Below are 17,588 nucleotides of genomic sequence, written 5' to 3'. Positions count from 1 at the left end.
GAAACGTGTTGCTTTATCCAGCTATTGCTTTAATTTGCACCACAACCCCATGGGGGTGGGAGGGGTGGACCCCGCTGCTCAGAGAGGCTGCCCAGCAGGGGTCGTGGTGGGGGTGGGGCGCTGAACCTTCCCTGGGTTGTCGGGATCTCCCCACCTGCCGCCAGGCCGTTCTGGGGTCCTGCAGCCCCCTGCGGCCCACAGGGACTTGCCCCCTCCCTGCCGCATGGGCCCAGGGCAAGAGCTCAGAAGGCCCCAGACCAGACCTGGAAATATTTAAAAGTGTCAACGGAAAAAAAAACTAAACTCTGTAAAATAATTTTAAAGAGAGTTATTCTGAGCCAGATTTGAGGACCATGGCCCAGAGCCACGCCCAAGAGGCCTTGAGCAAGTGGACTCGCTGTGGCTGGGTGTCAGTTTGGTTTTATACATTTCAGGGAGACAGGGGTTACAGGTAAAGTCATAAATCAATACGTGGGACTCATACATTGGTTTGGCCCAAAAAGGTGGGCCATCTCGAAGGGGGGGTTTGCAGGTTATAGGTGGATTTAAAGATTCTTTGGCTTGTAATTGGTTAAAGACATGAAGCTTTGTCTAAAGGCTTGGAATGTTTTAACATATTTGCTGTTTATCAGAGATAAGCCACCAGACATAGATTTGTTGTGTAAATTGAGGGCCTGCAGGTTTGTCTTGCATACCCTTAGGCCCCTTAATGGGTTACAAAGGATGTCCCCAAGAAGGGAGGGGGCATGATGAGGCATGTCTGACCTCCCTCTTCCTGGCAGGCAGTTTAGTTTTAGGATATTCCTTTGCCCACGAGGGGGTCCATTCAGTCAGCCGAGCCTTAAAATTTTTAGTTCACAAAAGTTATAAGTTACAGTGAGATCTGGGCACTTTACTGTATGCAAATTATGTTTCAGTAGAATTCTGAATACATAAATTACTAGACAAGACAAAAAGTTCCGCTGTGCCTAGTGGTGCGGAGCCCTGGAGTCCAGATACTCAGGAGGCCCAGATGCGAGGACCCCTTGAACCCCAGAGTTCGAGGCCAGCCTGGGCAATGTAGCAAAAACCTGTCTCAAAAAAAAAAAAAAAAAAGATTAAATTATGCTAATGGAATGCCTAAGGAGAGTACTCTCTCCTCCTGCCTTGATAGGTGTATCTTCCTGTGACCTGGATGTCAGGTTCAGGGGCAGAATCCAGGGCCCAGAGCAGGAGAGCAGCCGTCAGCCCACCCCTCTTGCAGCCTGTGCTCTTCCTGCCCTGGACTCGGGCCTCAGCCGTGTGGGCGGGGGGTTCTGGGCCCGAGTCCCGGACTGTGTTCTGGAAGGAGGTGCAGGCCCTGGGTGGCACAGCCCCATGGGAGGGGCCTGGAGCCTCTAGGGCAAGGCCTGGCGTGAGACAGCAGCGGCCTTTGGCGGGCTTCCTATGGCGCTGGGAGGCAGAGGGGCAGTGAGGTCTTGGCCTCACCAGTCCCAAAGCTGTGTGACTGGTGACTCTGGGCTGTGGGAACGCTTGGCCTGGCCCTCAGGCTGCCCTTATGCACAACTGACCGACATCTTCGACTTCCCCACCCTCTGCTGGAAACAGAGGCAGAGCTGAGCAGGTGCTGGGGGTGGAGGGTGCAGCCCCTGCCCGGGGGCTTTGCAGCACAGAGGGGGCGGGGCTGGCGCCTGGGTATCCGGAAAGGGCTTGGTGCTGCGTGAGGAAATGCCCCCTCCCCCAAACCCGGGGCCCACCCACTGCTGCCGGCCTGGGAGAGATCACACCTGCCCGTCCTCACCAGCAACCCAGTGTTCGCCGTCCATGCTCATCCACCAGCTTCAGAGGTGGCCCTTTCGCCCAAAAAGCCACATTAAAAAAAAAAAAGAAATACCCTACAGCCACAGGTGATTGGAGAGGCCCGGACGCCACCCCGCTGGGATGTATTCTTGTTGTGACGTAGAATAAAGTCTCCATCCTCCACCTCTCCAGCCAGTGCTGTGCAGCTGGGCTTGCCCAGAAGTGGAGGCTGCCGCAGCCGGGTGAGCCCTGGGGCCAGGGTGGGTGCCGTGACCCAGTACAGTTCCCCGTGCTTGGAAAAGCCCGGGACAGGCCGTTCCTCGGGGACCAGCTCCCCCGGCTCTGCTGGAAGTGTGCGTGGACTCTGACTGTGCCCCTCTCTGGGGCTTTGCTTGGGGCGGGGCTGGGTCCCAAGCCCGGCTGGTGTGCACAGGGGTGGCCTCTAGGAGGAGCAGGCCAGGGCCCTGCCCGCAGTTCCCGCCTCTGCTGACCCGCCCGCCTTGCTGCCCCCCACAGGTTACCTGTGCTTGTACATGGAGAAGGATGAGACGCTGGGCGCCACCCTCATCCTGGCGTGGGTCCCCAACTCTCGCATCCAGAGGCAGGACGAGGAGGCTCTGCGCTACATCACCCCCGAGAGCTCCCCCGTACGCAAGGCACCCCGCTCCCGGGGCCGGCGCACCCAGAGCTCAGGGGGCCTGCACCAGTCCTCCCCCACGGAACCACGCCCCCCGCCCACCCCCAAAGACGAGGACATCCTGGCGGTGGCCCAGAGCATCGGAGATGCCATGCTCCCCAGCCCTTCGCTGGAGGACGGGGAGAAGCTGGCCAAGAGCCTGGGGGAGGACAGCCCCCTTCCAGCCTTGCAGCCTGCCCACAGCGACTCGGGAACCCTGTCCACAGTCAGCTCCCAGGATGGGACCGAGGAGGGGCAGGAGCCTCGGCCCGAGCCCGGAGAGAAGGAGGGGTCCTTGGAGCTGTCGGCTGAGGGGGTGAGCAGGGACAGCTCCTTCGACTCGGACCTGGATGCCTTCTCCTCACCCTTCTGCCTCTCGCCCATCCGCGCGGCCCTGGCCGACAGCCACGGCTCCGTATTTCTGGAAAGCGACAGCAGGTGAGTCCCTGGTCCCGGGCGTGGGGCCTCTGGGGTGGGCCCCTGAGGGCCGACCTGGGCTGTGGGAACCGGTTGAGTACGTTGCGCAGGACGCTGACTGCTGGCGGCTCCTCCCCGAGGCCAGGGCTCTGCCCGGTGTCCCTCCTTACCCCCAGCCAGGTGGCTGGTGACATTCCTCTCAGCATCCTCACCTGGGACCAAACAGTCCCTGCCAGGTGGATGGGCCCCAGGAGTCCCAGTGCCTTCTGTTCCCCTGGCGGAGGGGCAGCCCCCAGGCAGATGCCCAGAGGCCTGGGCAGCATTATAGGGTTATTTATAGGGCTGGCTGCTCCTCATGGTCCCCAGCCGGCCCTCTCCACCCTGTAACCCACGAGGCACGTGACCGGGCCCACTGGGACCCTTGGGAACATAGCCTTTCTCCTCCTTGCATCTTCAAGGCGGGGTCACTGTCCTGGGGGAATGTTGGTGGCATGCACCCTCCTGCACCAGGGGAGCTGTAGTGCCTGGGGGATGGGACTCAGTGGCAGCACTTTGTGGGGCCAGGGGAGCAGGAGTTCAACCCGTGCCCTGCAGTGGGTTCCCTCGGCCTTGGAGCCCATGCAGGGGTGGGGACCTGTGGCCTTGGGGCCACATGTGGCCTTCTGGGTCCTCCAGTGCAGCCATTTAGCTGAATCCAAATTTACAGAACGAATCCTTTCAATAAGGGATTTGTCCTGTGAAGTTTGGATTCAGTTGAGGGGCTGTACTTGGGGATGTACAGGGCCACATGTGGCCTTGAGGCTGCAGGTTCCCCACCCCTGGAGGGTGTCATGAGGGTCCTGGGGCCACCTGGGGTGGGTGTGACAAGGTGGGTGAGCAGTGCCTCACACAGGCCAGGTGGGGCCACACCCGCTTCTGCAGCCCCTCCCCACACTCTGGCTGTAGTCCTTGCGCCCGATAGATTTCCAGGCAAATGATGGCGATGGCAATGGACATTAGAAGAGCTGGCATTAGTCAGGGAGCAGGTGATTAATTATTGAGCTCACGCCACGAGCCGGGCTCCTGTTACGCGTTGGTGGTCAGAGCATTGCCTGGGACTGGACCCGGTGCTGTGGGTTGTACGTTCTTATGCTTTCAACAACCCCAAACCCGGCGAGGGAGGGAGGTCCGAATATTATCTCCTTCGTATGGAAACGGAAAGGGAGGCTCAGACAGGGTAAGTGACCTGCTGGAGGTCACCCAGCCAGGACTTAAGTCAGACCGGGTTTGAACCCAGCTACATCTGAGCTGGAGCACAAAAGGTCACAGCAGAGCGAGGTAAGCCAGGGAGCACGGGGACAGGGCGTGGGGACCGAATGCTTTGCTGGCTGCAGCAGGAATGCATTTGAGATGGATTCTTCCTGATTTCATCCCTTCAGTAAGATTCAGCCCATTAAAGCCCGAGGGTGAACTGGTAACATTTGTCTCAGGCACTTGAGAGTGCAGATAAAAGCTCGCAGTCACCGGGGACGCCAGTTCCTGGATGAAGTCGCTGAGCTGTGCCAGGGAACCCCCAGGCTGGGGCTAAAACTCCAGCCCTGGCCCGGGGCCCGGCTGGGCCGGAGCACCCCCCAGCGGTGCCACTTGGGCAGTGCGGCAGCCCCTGCAGGTGTCTGTGCACCCCGGGCCCCAGGTGGAGGGAGGGCTGTGCCCCAGAAAGGTGGCAGGCTTGGCCCAGTCTTGGGCTGAGGACCTCGTGGTAGAACCCGCATCAGAACCTGGCCCATGCAGCTCTCTGTCCAGCAGAGAGCTCCTCAGGAGGGAGCTCGGATTTGGGACTCAGGGAGTTGAGTCCTGGCACCACTGGTTGGTGTGAGCCATGGAAAGTTCTTTATCTTCTTGGAGCCTCGGCTTCCCCGTTTGCAAGATGAACACATTACTGTGCATTTTCTGGGTTAGGAAAACGCACTCTCGCTTCCACTTCCCCTGGCCCCTCTCCCGGGGCTGCACATGGCACCGCCCCGGGGCAGCTTTTACACACCTAGTGCCCAGGTGTCTCCAGGTTCTTCCAGAACAGTGATTCTCACCGGGGGCTGATTCTGTCCCCAGGGCACTTGTGGCAGTGTCAGGAGACATTTTTGTCACAGCTGAGGGGTCTGCACGCCCCTGCACTGTGGTGGTGGAGTTGCCTCTGCCAGGGACCCCTCAGGGTGAAGCCTCATCTCCTTGTGGGGCTCCGAGGCCGGGGGCCAGGCAAGGCCCGACCACTCCTCCGTCCAGCCTTCTCCCCGGCTCTCCCCAGCCCCGCCGTCTCTGCCTGGTGTCTGGGCCCTGGCTGCCCTCATCTGGGCGTCACCTCCTCCTCCCCCCGCCCAGCTGGTGTGTGTGAGGTTCAGCCCGGGCAGTGCCTTTGTGTCTGGTTTTTGGGGCAGCTTCCTCCATCCCCCCGGCCGAGGAGGGGGCTACTCATTGCTCGCCCTCTGTTCTCCCACTTGGCCCGCTGTAGCCCTGCCCTGCGTGCGCCGCTGTTGGGAGGCGAGCAGTGGTGGTGGCGGGAACTTGCCAGCCCGACGCATCTGCTTCAGATCCTGGCTTCACCCCCAGTTGTGTGACCTTGAGAGTTACCCCCCGGGTCCGAACCTCGGCTGCCTCAGGGGTGAAATGGGGCCGAGAGCCCCCTCGCAGAGTTGGTCGGGGTGAGGTTGAGCGCCAGCCGGGGCACCCGGTCAGCAAGCCGGGCCTGGGGGCGTCCTCCACGGGAGGCTGGTGCCAGGGTGCTCGCCTCCTCCCAGCCTGCCCCCACAGGGTGCAGAAGGTGCTTCCTGACCGCGTGGCTGCGGCTCAGTCGGTGCTGCTCGTTCTTGGGCCTCTCTGCCACGGAGCCCCGGCCGGTTCCACGTGGCCCTTCAGGCCCGTATGGGTCCAACTCAGCTGCGGCTCGCTGAGCACGGTTAGGCACAGCCTGGTGGGCGACAAAGTGGACATGAATGGGACCCTTCCCTGCCTCCCAGGAGCGAGTGCCTCAGCTCGGGGTGATGTGGAAAAGGTCTGTCCCCAGGGCAGAAGTAACGAGTGACGGGTGACGTGGAGTGGCAATGGCTCCAACCATAACCCGTGTGAGAGACAGGCCCTGGGAGCTTAAAAAAAGCAGATGTGGATTCCGGAAGGGGCGGGCCAGCCCTGGAATCTGCGTTTCCCAGCATCCCTTGCTCCTTTGCGCTTGCTGTCCGGGGTGCGGCCTCGGCCCCCCACATCGTGGGCCCTGGAAGCACAGCTGGCGCTCCTCGCCCCTCCCCCTTCCCAGGGCGCCCTCGCCTCGTGGACTGGCGGGGGTGGACACCGTAGAGCGGGTGTCTCCGGCCGGGCTGCCCACGAGGACCCCTGGGCAGCGTTTGACAATCCTGATGCCCAGGCCGCACGGAGACCAAGTTGGACCCGCATCACCGGGTGGGCTGGCGTGAGTGGTTTGCGAACTCCCCGGGGGGCGGCCTCCAAAGTGCAGCCAGAGTTGAGAACCCCCCACCCCATGAAGGTTGTGCACTGGGGCAGGGAGCGGCGTCAGGGCCGAGGTCCCCAGAGCACGGCTACCCCGTGTGTGTGGAGTGGCTTTGAGGCCCACGTGCACCTGTCGCTGCTCCCGGGGCAAAGGTTCCGGTTAACTGGGAAGAGGCCCCAGGAGGGCAGAGCCGCAGGCTGGCTCGCGGGGCCCCTCTAGTGGCAGACCCGGAGAACTGCGCGCGCAGGCTGCGCGTCTGGCTGGGACGGGCGGGGAGGAGGAACGGCCCCCTGGGATTGGAGAGCAGTTCTCAGAAGGGCCCGGTGGTTAGAAATGGCAGTGTCCCCTGGAGTCCTGCCTGTGGGCCACGGCTGGGCAGGGCCTGCTTTCTGCAAGGTGGGCCTACCTGCCCAGCCCCCAGCACAGTGACAGCCTGGACGTCCTTGACCAAATGAATATTGGCAGCCGACGTGGGGGACGGGTTGACGGGGACAGCTGTTGCCACTGACTCGTTGTCACGGGCTGCCCTGAGAGCCTGAGCTTTCCCCAGCAGGGCCGGGTTCTGGGCTGTCTTGGTCCTGTGCCCACCAGTGTCAGAAATCAAGTGCTAGGCTGTGGCAGGGAGGGTGGCCTCCCGGCAGGGCCAGGGGACATCCTGTCGTTGGTTTCTGTGCTGAAAGGCGCCCGGTCCAGTCTAAAGAGCCAGTGGGGGTGAGCGCGTGATGGCACAGGACCCCCGTGTGGCCAGCACGGTGTCCGCGGGCCCTGCCTGGGCGTGTGCGTGGGTGACCCGGATGAGGACCGAGGCAGAGCTCCTGCTGTGCAGGTCACAGGGCCTCTTCTGGACCCATCCTGAGAAATGACCAAATTGCAGCAAGAGAGGAAGAAACCACGTGCGTGAAGATGTTCATCACGGCGTTCTTTATAGCGGGAGAGAAAGAGAAGAACCTAAATACCCAACAACAGAGCGGGGGTCCATCAGACGTGGTTCATCCGAGGGAGCCAGGAGTTTTCACTGAGGCCCACGGGCACCCCCATCTGTGTGCATGCTCAGGGTACACACACGTGTTTAAGAGGAGGGGTGCCCCCGACTTCCCCAAGGGTCTGTGACCCCCAAGAGGTTCAGCACGTCCGTGCGACCAGAGGGAAGAATGCACAGCATTGGTCAGGGCCGTGCTGCAACAGGGAAACCGGGTGTCGAAAAGGGCAGGGGACAAGCAGGGCTTACGCGCTGTGGTTACGCTCTGAGCGGCCTGAGGCGTGAGGGGCGGCTCAGAGCAGCGATGCCCACGGAGCTTCCGCCAGGACCGAGGCCGTGCACCGCCTCTCTCGGCAGCTGTCACCTTCGTGTGGCTCTTGAGCCCTTGAAATGTGTCCAGTGCAACTGAGCAACCGAATTTTCAACTTTACGTGCTGTCGACATGAATGTCAACAGCAGGTGTGGCCACCAGGGTGAATGGCCAGGCTGAGAGGAGGACGGGCCAGCGCGTCAGCGCGGTGTGACAATGAGCCCATTCTTTCCCTTTTCCCAGTCTTCAGAAATGTTATTCTGTGATTATATTGATCTGAGGATGGAAACTGAGTTTTACTAACAGTAGAACTGCACCCTCAGGCCCGGCCTGGCCGCCTGCCACACTGTGCAGGGCTTGCTGATGAGGAAGGTTCCAGGCCATCGGGCCACTGGGCTCCTTGTCCCACGGCTGTCAGCCTCTCCCCGGGAAATGAATGCTGTGCTCTCTCTCATGGCATCCTCTTGTCATTCCTGCCATGGGTTCTCTGGGTGGCGGCCCACGTAAATTGTGGCATGTGGGGTTATGGAAGGGGCCAGGTGGTGTCCCTTCAGGGTTTGGCGTCTTGTGGTGGCCGGTTGTTCCTGCCTGCCCGGTCCAGGCGAGCTGGGCACAGCCACAGGTGGGCGAGGGGGAGTGGACGATGTGCCTGCCTGCCCGGGGGTCCTGCTGGGAGCCCCTTGCCCTCCAGCCCTCCCCCTTGTGCTCTCCCGCAAACACTGGGCGTTTTGACTCAAACCTCCTGGTTCCTGGCCTTGCTCCCTGCAGCTGGAGTGTGCCGTCTCCCGCCGCGGCCGCAGCCGACCTGTAGGTGGAAGAGACTCTTCTCCCTGAGCCCCAGGGGCTGAGCTCCCTCTGGGGAGCGCCGGTGGATCCCGTGCGTATCGTGCGTGGGACACTTCGGGGACTCTGCCCCTCTCTGTTGCCTCCTCGCTGGGTCTTACCGGTGTGTGTGGGCCAGCGCCGTCCAGCAGAACATCCTCAAGTGCTGGACGCCGGCCAGTGCCGTGGCCCCTCACCACGCGTGGTTGTCACGCATCAGAAATGTGGCCGATACAACCGAGCGACTGGATTTTTAAATTTTATTTATCTGCAGTGACTTTAAATTTTAATGGCCACGTGTGACAGGGGCTTCCGGGTTGGCCAGCGGAGGTCTAGAGGAAACGTTCTTGGGAGCCTCCCTCCCAGCGCGGAGCAGGCCCGCGAGAGTCTGCTGGAGAGAGAGGGGCAGAGGACAAGAAGGACCCGACAGTGCCGCCTCTGATCCCCACTTTCATGAGGGGCCGCGGAAGCAGGAGGGTTCAGGTCGCTGAAGCCACAGGGAGAGGCTGGAGCCAGCCAGTGCTGGTGACTGCAGGGCCCAGGTGAGTCACTGCCCCACCGCCCAGCCCACCCAGCAGATGCCGGCCCCCCGCAGGGCATGTGGGACTGAAATAAAAGGTATCACAAGTGCTTTTGCCTTTAGGAGGAAAAGGCTCTCTGACAACAGGGCATCGCAGTAATGGCTGAATTATTGATGGCGCTATCACTCGGTGTAACGGCCCCTGTCCTCCCACATGGCACAGAGGACAGGAATGAGGCTCTCGGGGAAGAATCCCAAGCTCTAAGAAAGATCCAGAATGAGTGAGCTCAGTGGGCTGGGATGCAGCGCCCCTGCAGCGTCCTTGCAGGGTGCAGCCCAGAGGGCCTCGGGGGGCATCCGCCCGGGTCCCCCCGAGCCTGCTCAGGTTCTTCATGTCGCTGGTGGTTTTCCCAGACAGCCTTGCCATTCCTTTTCTGCCCAGCCACCGGGGCAGCAGGCAGGCCTGAGAGGTGACAGAAACTCCCGGGGGTCAGGGAAGAAATGAAGTGGTGTCACAAGGACCAGGAGATGCCCTTCGCCCCTCTTGTCTCCGTGTCCCGGTCAGAGTAGCTGGCCAGGGAATAAGCACCAGGGGCAGGAGGTGGGGGACACAAAGTATGTGGCCCTGGAAGATGAGGAGGGGAGCCAGCGAGGACCGGGGATGGGTACGGTGGGGAGAGCAGATGTGGGGAGCTGGTCCAGGAGCTGCTGCCGCCACCCAGGTGAGAGGTGAGGGGTCCCAGAGAGACCTCAGAGGTGCAGTGGCTGGGAGCTGGGGGGCTGTGTCCCCTGATCCTCCCAGATTTCAGGACCAGACACCTGAGCTCAGTCGTGGGCCAACACTGGCACCCTGGCACACCCGTGAGCACCCGCCGTCCCCCAAGGATGCTCCAGGAACATCCCCCCACCCCCAGCAGCAGCCTGGCAGCCAGGAAGCTGGCAGCTTCCGAAGATCTGTTGTTTGGGTTTGTTTGTGCTTCTGCAACCGGGAGCTGAGATTTATTTCTTTAAAACATCCCATCGCCCGACACCCTGCAATCTGTTCTGCACTTCGTTAAGACTAATCTTGCCTTGTGTTTCTGTAGCACTTGGCAGGCTCTGTGCAGCGTCTCTCCTTCCCCCTTACTCCCCCCAGTCAAGGTGGCCGTCACTAGCCGCTCCCCCCCGTGCCCGGAGGGTGGCGGACACTGGGGGTCCGAAGGAAGCTGCTACAGGAAGGGCAGCTGGCAGGTCCAAGCCTGTGGACTGGCCTGCGGCCACGGTCAGTCTAGAAACGGCTGCGGGACAGTCTTGCCCTGGGAGTCTCGCTGCCAGGCCAGGCAGCCAGACGGACACCCGGCCCTCCTCTCTGGCTGCCCTCAGCTCTGGGAGCGCCCAGCAGAAGGCAGCTGCCACCAGCTCCGGGAGCTTGGAGGGGCTGCCAAAGAATTCGGGCTGGGTCTGAACAGTGCCTGGTGGCTCTGGAGCGTCCGTCTGGCTCACACTCGATGTCTAGGGAGGGACAGGGCTGGCCGGCTGGGTCCAGCGAGGCCCCAGGGCCCTGGCAGGGCCTGTAATGGGCAAGCTTGTGGTCAGACGCCTGGTTGTGAGTCCAGACACCACTTGACATCCTGAGGGTGTGGCCTTGACCTCTCCGGGCCTCAATGATCTCATCTGAGAAATGGAACCATTGTGAGAACCAAGCAAGGCAACTCGAGTAAAGCACAGAGTAGGTGGGCAGTAATCGTTACGATGGTAAAAATTGCAGGTCGCACTTTTCTAACACTTAGCAGTTTGCCAGAGGTTCTAAGTGTTGTCTTAGCGTCCTGTGGCTGCTGTAAGAAAGTGCCACAAACTGGGCTGCCCAAAGGAAGAGAGACGTGTCCCTCATGCTTCTGGAGCCTGGAAGTCCAACATCAAGACAGCTGCGGGCTGGGCTCCGGGGGAGACTCCTTCCTGGTCCCTTCCAGTTTCTGGTGGCTCCAGGTGTTCCTCAGCCTGTGGCAGCGTCGCCCCAGCCTCTGCCTCTGTCTCCATGTGGTCTCCTCGGGTGTCTCTGTGTCCAAATTTCACTCTTCTCAGGAGGACGCCGGCCATCAGATTAGGGCCACCCCACCCCAGTGTGACCTCATCCTAATCTGGTCACATTTGCAATGATCCTGTCTCCAAATAAGGTCACATTTGGAGTTTCCAGGTGGGCATGAGTTTGGGGGGACACTAGTCACCCTGGCACAGGCTCTGTGGGTGCTCACTTTAATCCTGGACACCACTTGACATCCCGAGGGTGTGGCCTTGACCTCTCTGGGCCTCAATGACCTCATCTGAGAAATGGAACCATTGTGAGAACCAAGCAAGGCAACTTGAGTAAAGCACAGAGTAGGTGGGCAGTAATCGTTACCATGATGGTAAAAATTGCAGGTCGCACTTTTCTAACACTTAGCAGTGTTAGAAAAGTGCCGGGCCCATGTTGGCATCACCTCGTTTTAGGAAAGGTTGAGGCAGAGCTCAAGTCACCTGTACAAAGTCACGGCACGTGAGTTCTTGGCCGAGACAGTGACTCTGAGGCTTAAAACAAGAAGCAGAAAACCACAACGGAATCAGGCCCTTGTGAAGCCCTTGTCTCTTTTGTGCCTCAGTTTCCCGGCGTGGCCTAGCCTGCCGGCCCCCAGGGCTGAGCAGATCCCGTCTGTGTAGGAGTCCCCAGAGAGGTTGGTTGGGCCCGAGCAAAGAAGCTGTAGAAACTGCTCTAACGGTGACAAACGTGATCCGTGCCCATTTTAGCAAGGAGGGGAAAGGAGTCAGGAAAATAATCCTGGCTTTGCCCCCTCAACACTGCTGTTATCATTTTGGTTCCTTTTGTCCTGGCCTTTCAAAGTCGGGGAGCATAATTGTTTGTTCTGGCGGTGGGTAGGGAGGCCGGATGGTAGGTATTTTCTGCTTTTGGGGCCAAATGGTCTTTGCTGCAGCTTCTTAACCCTGTAGCACAAAAGCCGCTGCACAACATGTGTAAGTGGGTGTGGCTGTGTTCTGTGAAAACTTTATTATCGATACTAAAATTTGAATTTCATATGATTTTCATGTGTCATGAAATGAAATTTTCTCCTTTTGATTTTTTTCAACATTTTAAAATGTTCAAAACCATCTTTCACACAAAAAAAACTGCACACAAATGTTTCTAACAGCTTTATTCATAAATGCTCCACATGGGAACAGCCAGGGAGTCCCCTAGTGGGAAAATGGGGACGCAAACCCTGGTGCGTGCCTGCAGGGAATGCTGTCTGTTGCTAAGAAGAGGTGCGCTTCCCAGCCCTGGAGAGCTGCCGGACGCTGCAACGCACCGTGGGCCGTGCAGGAAGCCAGCCTGAGAAGGCTGCATCCCGCGCGCTCCCAGCCATAGGACGTTCTGGAAAAGGCAAAACTATGGCAACAGTAAAAAGATCAGCAACTGCCGGGGGTTCCAGGGAGGAGAGGAGGAATCGGGGGACACGAAGGGTTTTTAGGGCGTGAAGCTACTCCCTAGGATACGTGACGCTGTGCATCTGTCAAACCCACAGACTGCAGGGCACCGAGAGGAGCCCTCATGTCAACCATGGGCGTCAGTAATTACTAACGAGGGGTCAATACGGGTTCATCAGTGACGGCCAGTGTATCACAGAAATGCAAGGTGCTAACATAGGGGACACTGTGTGTACTGGGGAGGGCACATGGGAACACTGTACGCTGCTTAATTTTGCTTTGAACCTAAAACTGCTCTAAAAAATACAGCCTATTCATTAAAAAAAATTCTTAGTTCATGGGTTATGCAAAGACGGGTGGCAGCCTCAGTTTAGCCCTCAGGACACAGTTTGCTGACCCCTGGGCTAGACGAGCACTATCCAGTGAAATGTCACATGAGCCACATCTGTAACTTAAAATAGTCTATTAGTCATTTTTTTTTAAAGTTTTATATTGAAATAACCATACAGTCACAGGAAGTTGCAAAAAATGTACAGGGTGGTCCTATGTACCTTCCCCCACTTCCCTGAGTAGTAACATCTGGGTAAAACCACAATCAGCTCTCCACACCAGGAAATAAAGGTTGGTACAATCTGCAGCTCTCACTGTGGAGTCTAGAGTCTCGTGCAGCCGTATCACGTGGGCATAGAGTCCCGTGAAGCCGTATCACGTGGGTATAGAGTCCCGTGCAGCCGTTTCACCTGGGCATAGAGTCCCGTGCAGCCGTTTCACCTGGGCATAGAGTCCCGTGCAGCCGTATCACGTGGGTATAGAGTCCCGTGCAGCCGTATCACGTGGGTATAGAGTCCCGTGCAGGTGTATCACGTGGGTAGAGTCCCGTGCAGGTGTATCACGTGGGTATAGTCCCGTGCAGCCATATCACGTGGGTATAGAGTCCCGTGCAGACGTATCACGTGGGTATAGAGTCCCGTGCAGCCGTATCACGTGGGTATAGAGTCCCGTGCAGGTGTATCATGTGGGTATAGAGTCACGTGCAGGTGTATCATGTGGGTATAGAGTCCCGTGCAGCCGTATCACGTTGGTATAGAGTCCCGTGCAGGCGTATCATGTGGGTATAGAGTCACGTGCAAGCCTATCACGTGGGTATAGAGTCCCGTGCAGGTGTATCATGTGGGTATAGAGTCCCGTGCAGCCGTATCACGTGGGTATAGAGTCCCGTGCAGCCGTATCACGTGGGTATAGAGTCCCGTGCAGCCGTATCACGTGGGTATAGAGTCCCGTGCAGCCGTATCACGTGGGTATAGAGTCCCGTGCAGCCGTATCACGTGGGTATAGAGTCCCGTGCAGACATATCACGTGGGTATAGAGTCCCGTGCAGACGTATCACGTGGGTATAGAGTCCCGTGCAGCCGTATCACGTGGGTATAGAGTCCCGTGCAGGTGTATCATGTGGGTATAGAGTCCCGTGCAGCCGTATCACGTGGGTATAGAGTCCCGTGCAGGCGTATCATGTGGGTATAGAGTCCCGTGCAGGCGTATCATGTGGGTATAGAGTCACGTGCAAGCCTATCACGTGGGTATAGAGTCACGTGCAGGTGTATCATGTGGGTAGAGTCACCTGAAGCCTTATCACGTGGGTATAGAGTCACATGCAGCCTTGTCATGTGGGCATAGAGTCCCGTGCAGCCGTATCACGTGGGCATAGAGTCCCGTGCAGCCGTATCACGTGGGCATAGAGTCCCGTGCAGCCGTATCACGTGGGTATAGAGTCCCGTGCAGCCGTATCACGTGGGTATAGAGTCCCGTGCAGCCGTATCACGTGGGTATAGAGTCCTGTGCAGCCGTATCACGTGGGTATAGAGTCCTGTGCAGGTGTATCACGTGGGTATAGAGTCACATGAAGCCTTATCACGTGGGTATAGGGTCACATGCAGCCTTATCACGTGGGTATAGAGTCCCGTGCAGACGTATCACGTGGGTATAGAGTCCCGTGCAGGTGTATCACGTGGGTATAGAGTCCCGTGCAGCCGTATAACGTGGGCATAGAGTCACATGATGCCGTGTCACGTGGGCATAGAGTCCCATGCAGCTATATCACGTGGTGTGTAGAGTCCTGTGCAGCCGTATCACGTGGGTATAGAGTCCCCTGCAGGCATAACACGTGCATATAGAGTCCCGTGCAGCCTTATCACGTGGGCATAGAGTCCCGTGCAGCCTTATCACCTGGGTATAGAGTCCCGTGCAGGTGTATCACGTGGGTATAGAGTCCCGTGCAACCGTATCACGTGGGCATAGAGTCCTGTGCAGGTGTATCACGTGGGCATAGAGTCCCATGAAGCCGTTTCACCTGGGCATATAGTCCCGTGCAGCCGTTTCACCTGGGCATATAGTCCCGTGCAGCCGTTTCACCTGGGCATAGAGTCCCGTGCAGCCATATCACGTGGCTATAGAGTGCCGTGCAGCTGTATCACGTAGTATAGAGTCACATGCAACCGTATCATGTGGTTAGAGTCCCATGCAGCCGTTTCACCTGGGTAGAGTCTCGTGCAGCCGTTTCACCTGGGCATAGAGTCCCGTGCAGCCGTATCATGTGACCTAGAGTCCCGTGCTGCTGTAACAGGTGGTGTCTAGAATCCCCTGCAGCGGTATCGTGGTAGCTTCTTGTCACCACCATCACGATCGAGACTCAGAATGGGTCCCCCCCATGGGGCTCACAGGGCTCCCTCCTGACACCCTGGTGTGGTTGCCCCAGCCCTGACCCTGGCAGCCACCCCTGACTATGAGAACTTTATGTAAATGGAATCTGATAGGATGTGGCCTTTTTTCATCCAGCATAGTCCCTGTAAGTGCCATCAGGTGGTGTGTATCAAGAATTTGCTCCCTTTTATTGTGGAGTCACGGGGGCATGGGCGCCTTACGGTGTATTTGGCCACCCACCTATGCAGGGACATTAACGGACTGTTTCCACTCAGCTGTCACTCGAGGGGAGCTGCTGTGAACGTCCATGTGCGGGTTTCATCTGAACCTGAATGTCATTTCTCTGGGAGGGATCCCCAGAAATGCGAGGGCTGGGTCATGTCAGGATCCATTGTATGTTTAGTTTTAAAAGAAATTACCAAAATGTTTCTGGAGTAGCTGTACCATTTTATATTCCCACCAGCAATTTATGAGTATCTAGTTTTGCTACATCTTCACCAGTATTCGGTGTTGTCACTATTTTTTTCTTTTTTAGCCATTCTGACGGGCGTGTAGTGACAGCTCGCTGTGGCTTAGCTCACGTTTCCCTGACGGCTGGTGACACTGGGCATCCATCCCTCTGTGTATTTATTGCCGTCTATACGTCCTCTTTGGTGAAACGTTTCTTCCAGCCAAAGTGACCGTGTTCTACTGCAGGTTTCTCCTACTGAGTTTTGGGAGTCCTTTACATATTCTAGAAATGGTCCTCTGGGGGTGCAGGTTGCACGTGTCTCCCAGTCTGTGTTTTTTCATCCTCACACCAAGATCTTGCACAAAGCAAAAGACTTTAATGTTGATGAATTCAGTTTATTAAATTCTCCTTTTATGGATCACGCTTTTGATGTCAAGTTTGAGAACTCCTGGCCTAGTTCCTGGTCCTGAAGATTCTCTCCTGTGATTTCCCTAAAAGTTTTATTTAGGCCACGCTTCCCTTTTGGTGCCCAGCTGTCCAGCGCCGTCTGTCGCAAGGGCCGTTCTTCCTCCATTGACGTGTTTTTGCCTTTTTGTCCAAAATCAGTTGGCCATATATATGTGGGCCTGATAGCTACACTTTTTAAAGTTAAAAAAAAAAGGTAAAATTAATCTTTAAATTTACTTAGTGTATTCAAAATAGTGTGGTTTCAATGTGTGACCAGTGTAAACCGTTGTCGATGAGAGAGATTGTACATTCTGTTTCTTTGCCAAGTCTTGGTGATCCCATGTGGACTTTCTGCCTAGAACACAGCTCAGTTCAGACTCGCCACGCTTCAAGTGCTGATGCCACGTGTGGCTCAAGGTCGCTGGATTGGCCAGTGTGGGTCTGTACAGATTGGTGACCTGCTTGTTTTAAAAAAAAAAAAAAACAAAAAACGTTCTCTGGCCAGTCCTTTCTCATAGGCCCCTCTTCCCGCGTCCCTGGTGGGGAGCGGCGCCAGGAGGAGGTCGGAAGGGGGTTTTATTGCTGTTGCTGAGGAGTGCTGCAGCCCCGACCCTGGCTCTGGGCTGGGATTCCGGAAGGCACCAGCCAAGTGTGTCACCCAAGGGAGCTGCCGGTGGCGCCATTGCACCTGGTGGCTCATCTTGAGACCATGCTGTTATAGACCCCCTTCCGAAGGACTGACAAGCTCCGCACCAAGCTGGCCTCTTCCTAATAAAGGTGTCAGGCCGGGGAGGAAATAGGGCATCAGCCCTCCTGAGCCAGAAGGGAGGAAGTCTGGGCTCCTGCAGAGGCAGCTCCCCTGGGACTGCGGCTCCCGGCGTCACAAAGGCTGTGGAAGGTCGGGGAAATGAGCCTTGTCAGCCTTTTCCACCGAAGACAGCGGCTCTGGGAGGCCTTGATGCAACCCGGCCGACTGGTTGCACCGGGGCTCCTGGACGCTCTCCGGGGGCTGAGCTGCTCTGAGTGCACGGAGCTGCCCTTGGGGGCAGGAAGCCAGAGGCCCCTGGGCCCCGACTGTTGCATCAGCAGCCCTGGCAGGGCCCCAGGGGCACGGAGGCCCATGTGGGTTTCCAGAGATCTGAGCATGAGGTCACAGGCGCCCAGAGGCAGTGACGTGGCAGCACCTCCCAGGGCAGTCGGAAGCTCACGCTGGGCCTCTGGGGCCCAGGCCTGGCTGTTGTAATGTGACCCAACAGCTGATGAAATCCTCCCAGAAAGTTGGGGGGCAGGCAAACGACCTTTCGACTTGCGGTGGAAATACTCCCATATCCGCTTCTGTTTGCCCTCATGTCCTTCCCAGCAAAGTAAACGGAAAGGGCATTTTTCACATGAATTTTCCTTTCAATCCGACCAACCCGGTCCTTAACCACCTGCGCTGTGGGGGCAGAGGACAAAGGGCGCCTGGTGGCTGCCACCTCCGCATACAGAACAGGCTTCCTTGTCACGGGGAATCTGCTTCAGGAACCTGAAAATAGGGTTTCCCTGATGGTCAAGGGCAGCTGGACACCAGCCACACTTGT

At 57.9% G+C, this 17,588-nt stretch overlaps 1 protein-coding gene across 7 annotated transcripts in view; it reads left to right on the top strand.

The window, feature by feature from the left end:
- TBC1D16 (TBC1 domain family member 16) overlaps positions 1 to 17,588 on the top strand; it is a 67,811-nt gene that overhangs the window by 11,761 nt on the left and 38,462 nt on the right. For 6 of the 7 annotated variants that reach the window (XM_045569984.1, XM_045569980.1, XM_045569981.1 and 3 more), the window contains exon 3: positions 2,296 to 2,893. In XM_045569984.1, coding sequence (XP_045425940.1) covers positions 2,296 to 2,893 — 598 coding nt within the window. Of the gene's footprint in view, positions 1 to 1,880; positions 2,022 to 2,295; positions 2,894 to 17,588 lie in introns of all 7 variants that reach the window. The other variant, XM_045569986.1, reaches the window with a different exon arrangement.

This window comes from Lemur catta, chromosome 15 (assembly GCF_020740605.2).
Source record: "Lemur catta isolate mLemCat1 chromosome 15, mLemCat1.pri, whole genome shotgun sequence".
Taxonomy (NCBI): domain Eukaryota; kingdom Metazoa; phylum Chordata; class Mammalia; order Primates; family Lemuridae; genus Lemur; species Lemur catta.
The sequence above is the reverse complement of the archived record's forward strand: the minus strand, read 5'-3'. Positions and strand labels throughout refer to the sequence as shown.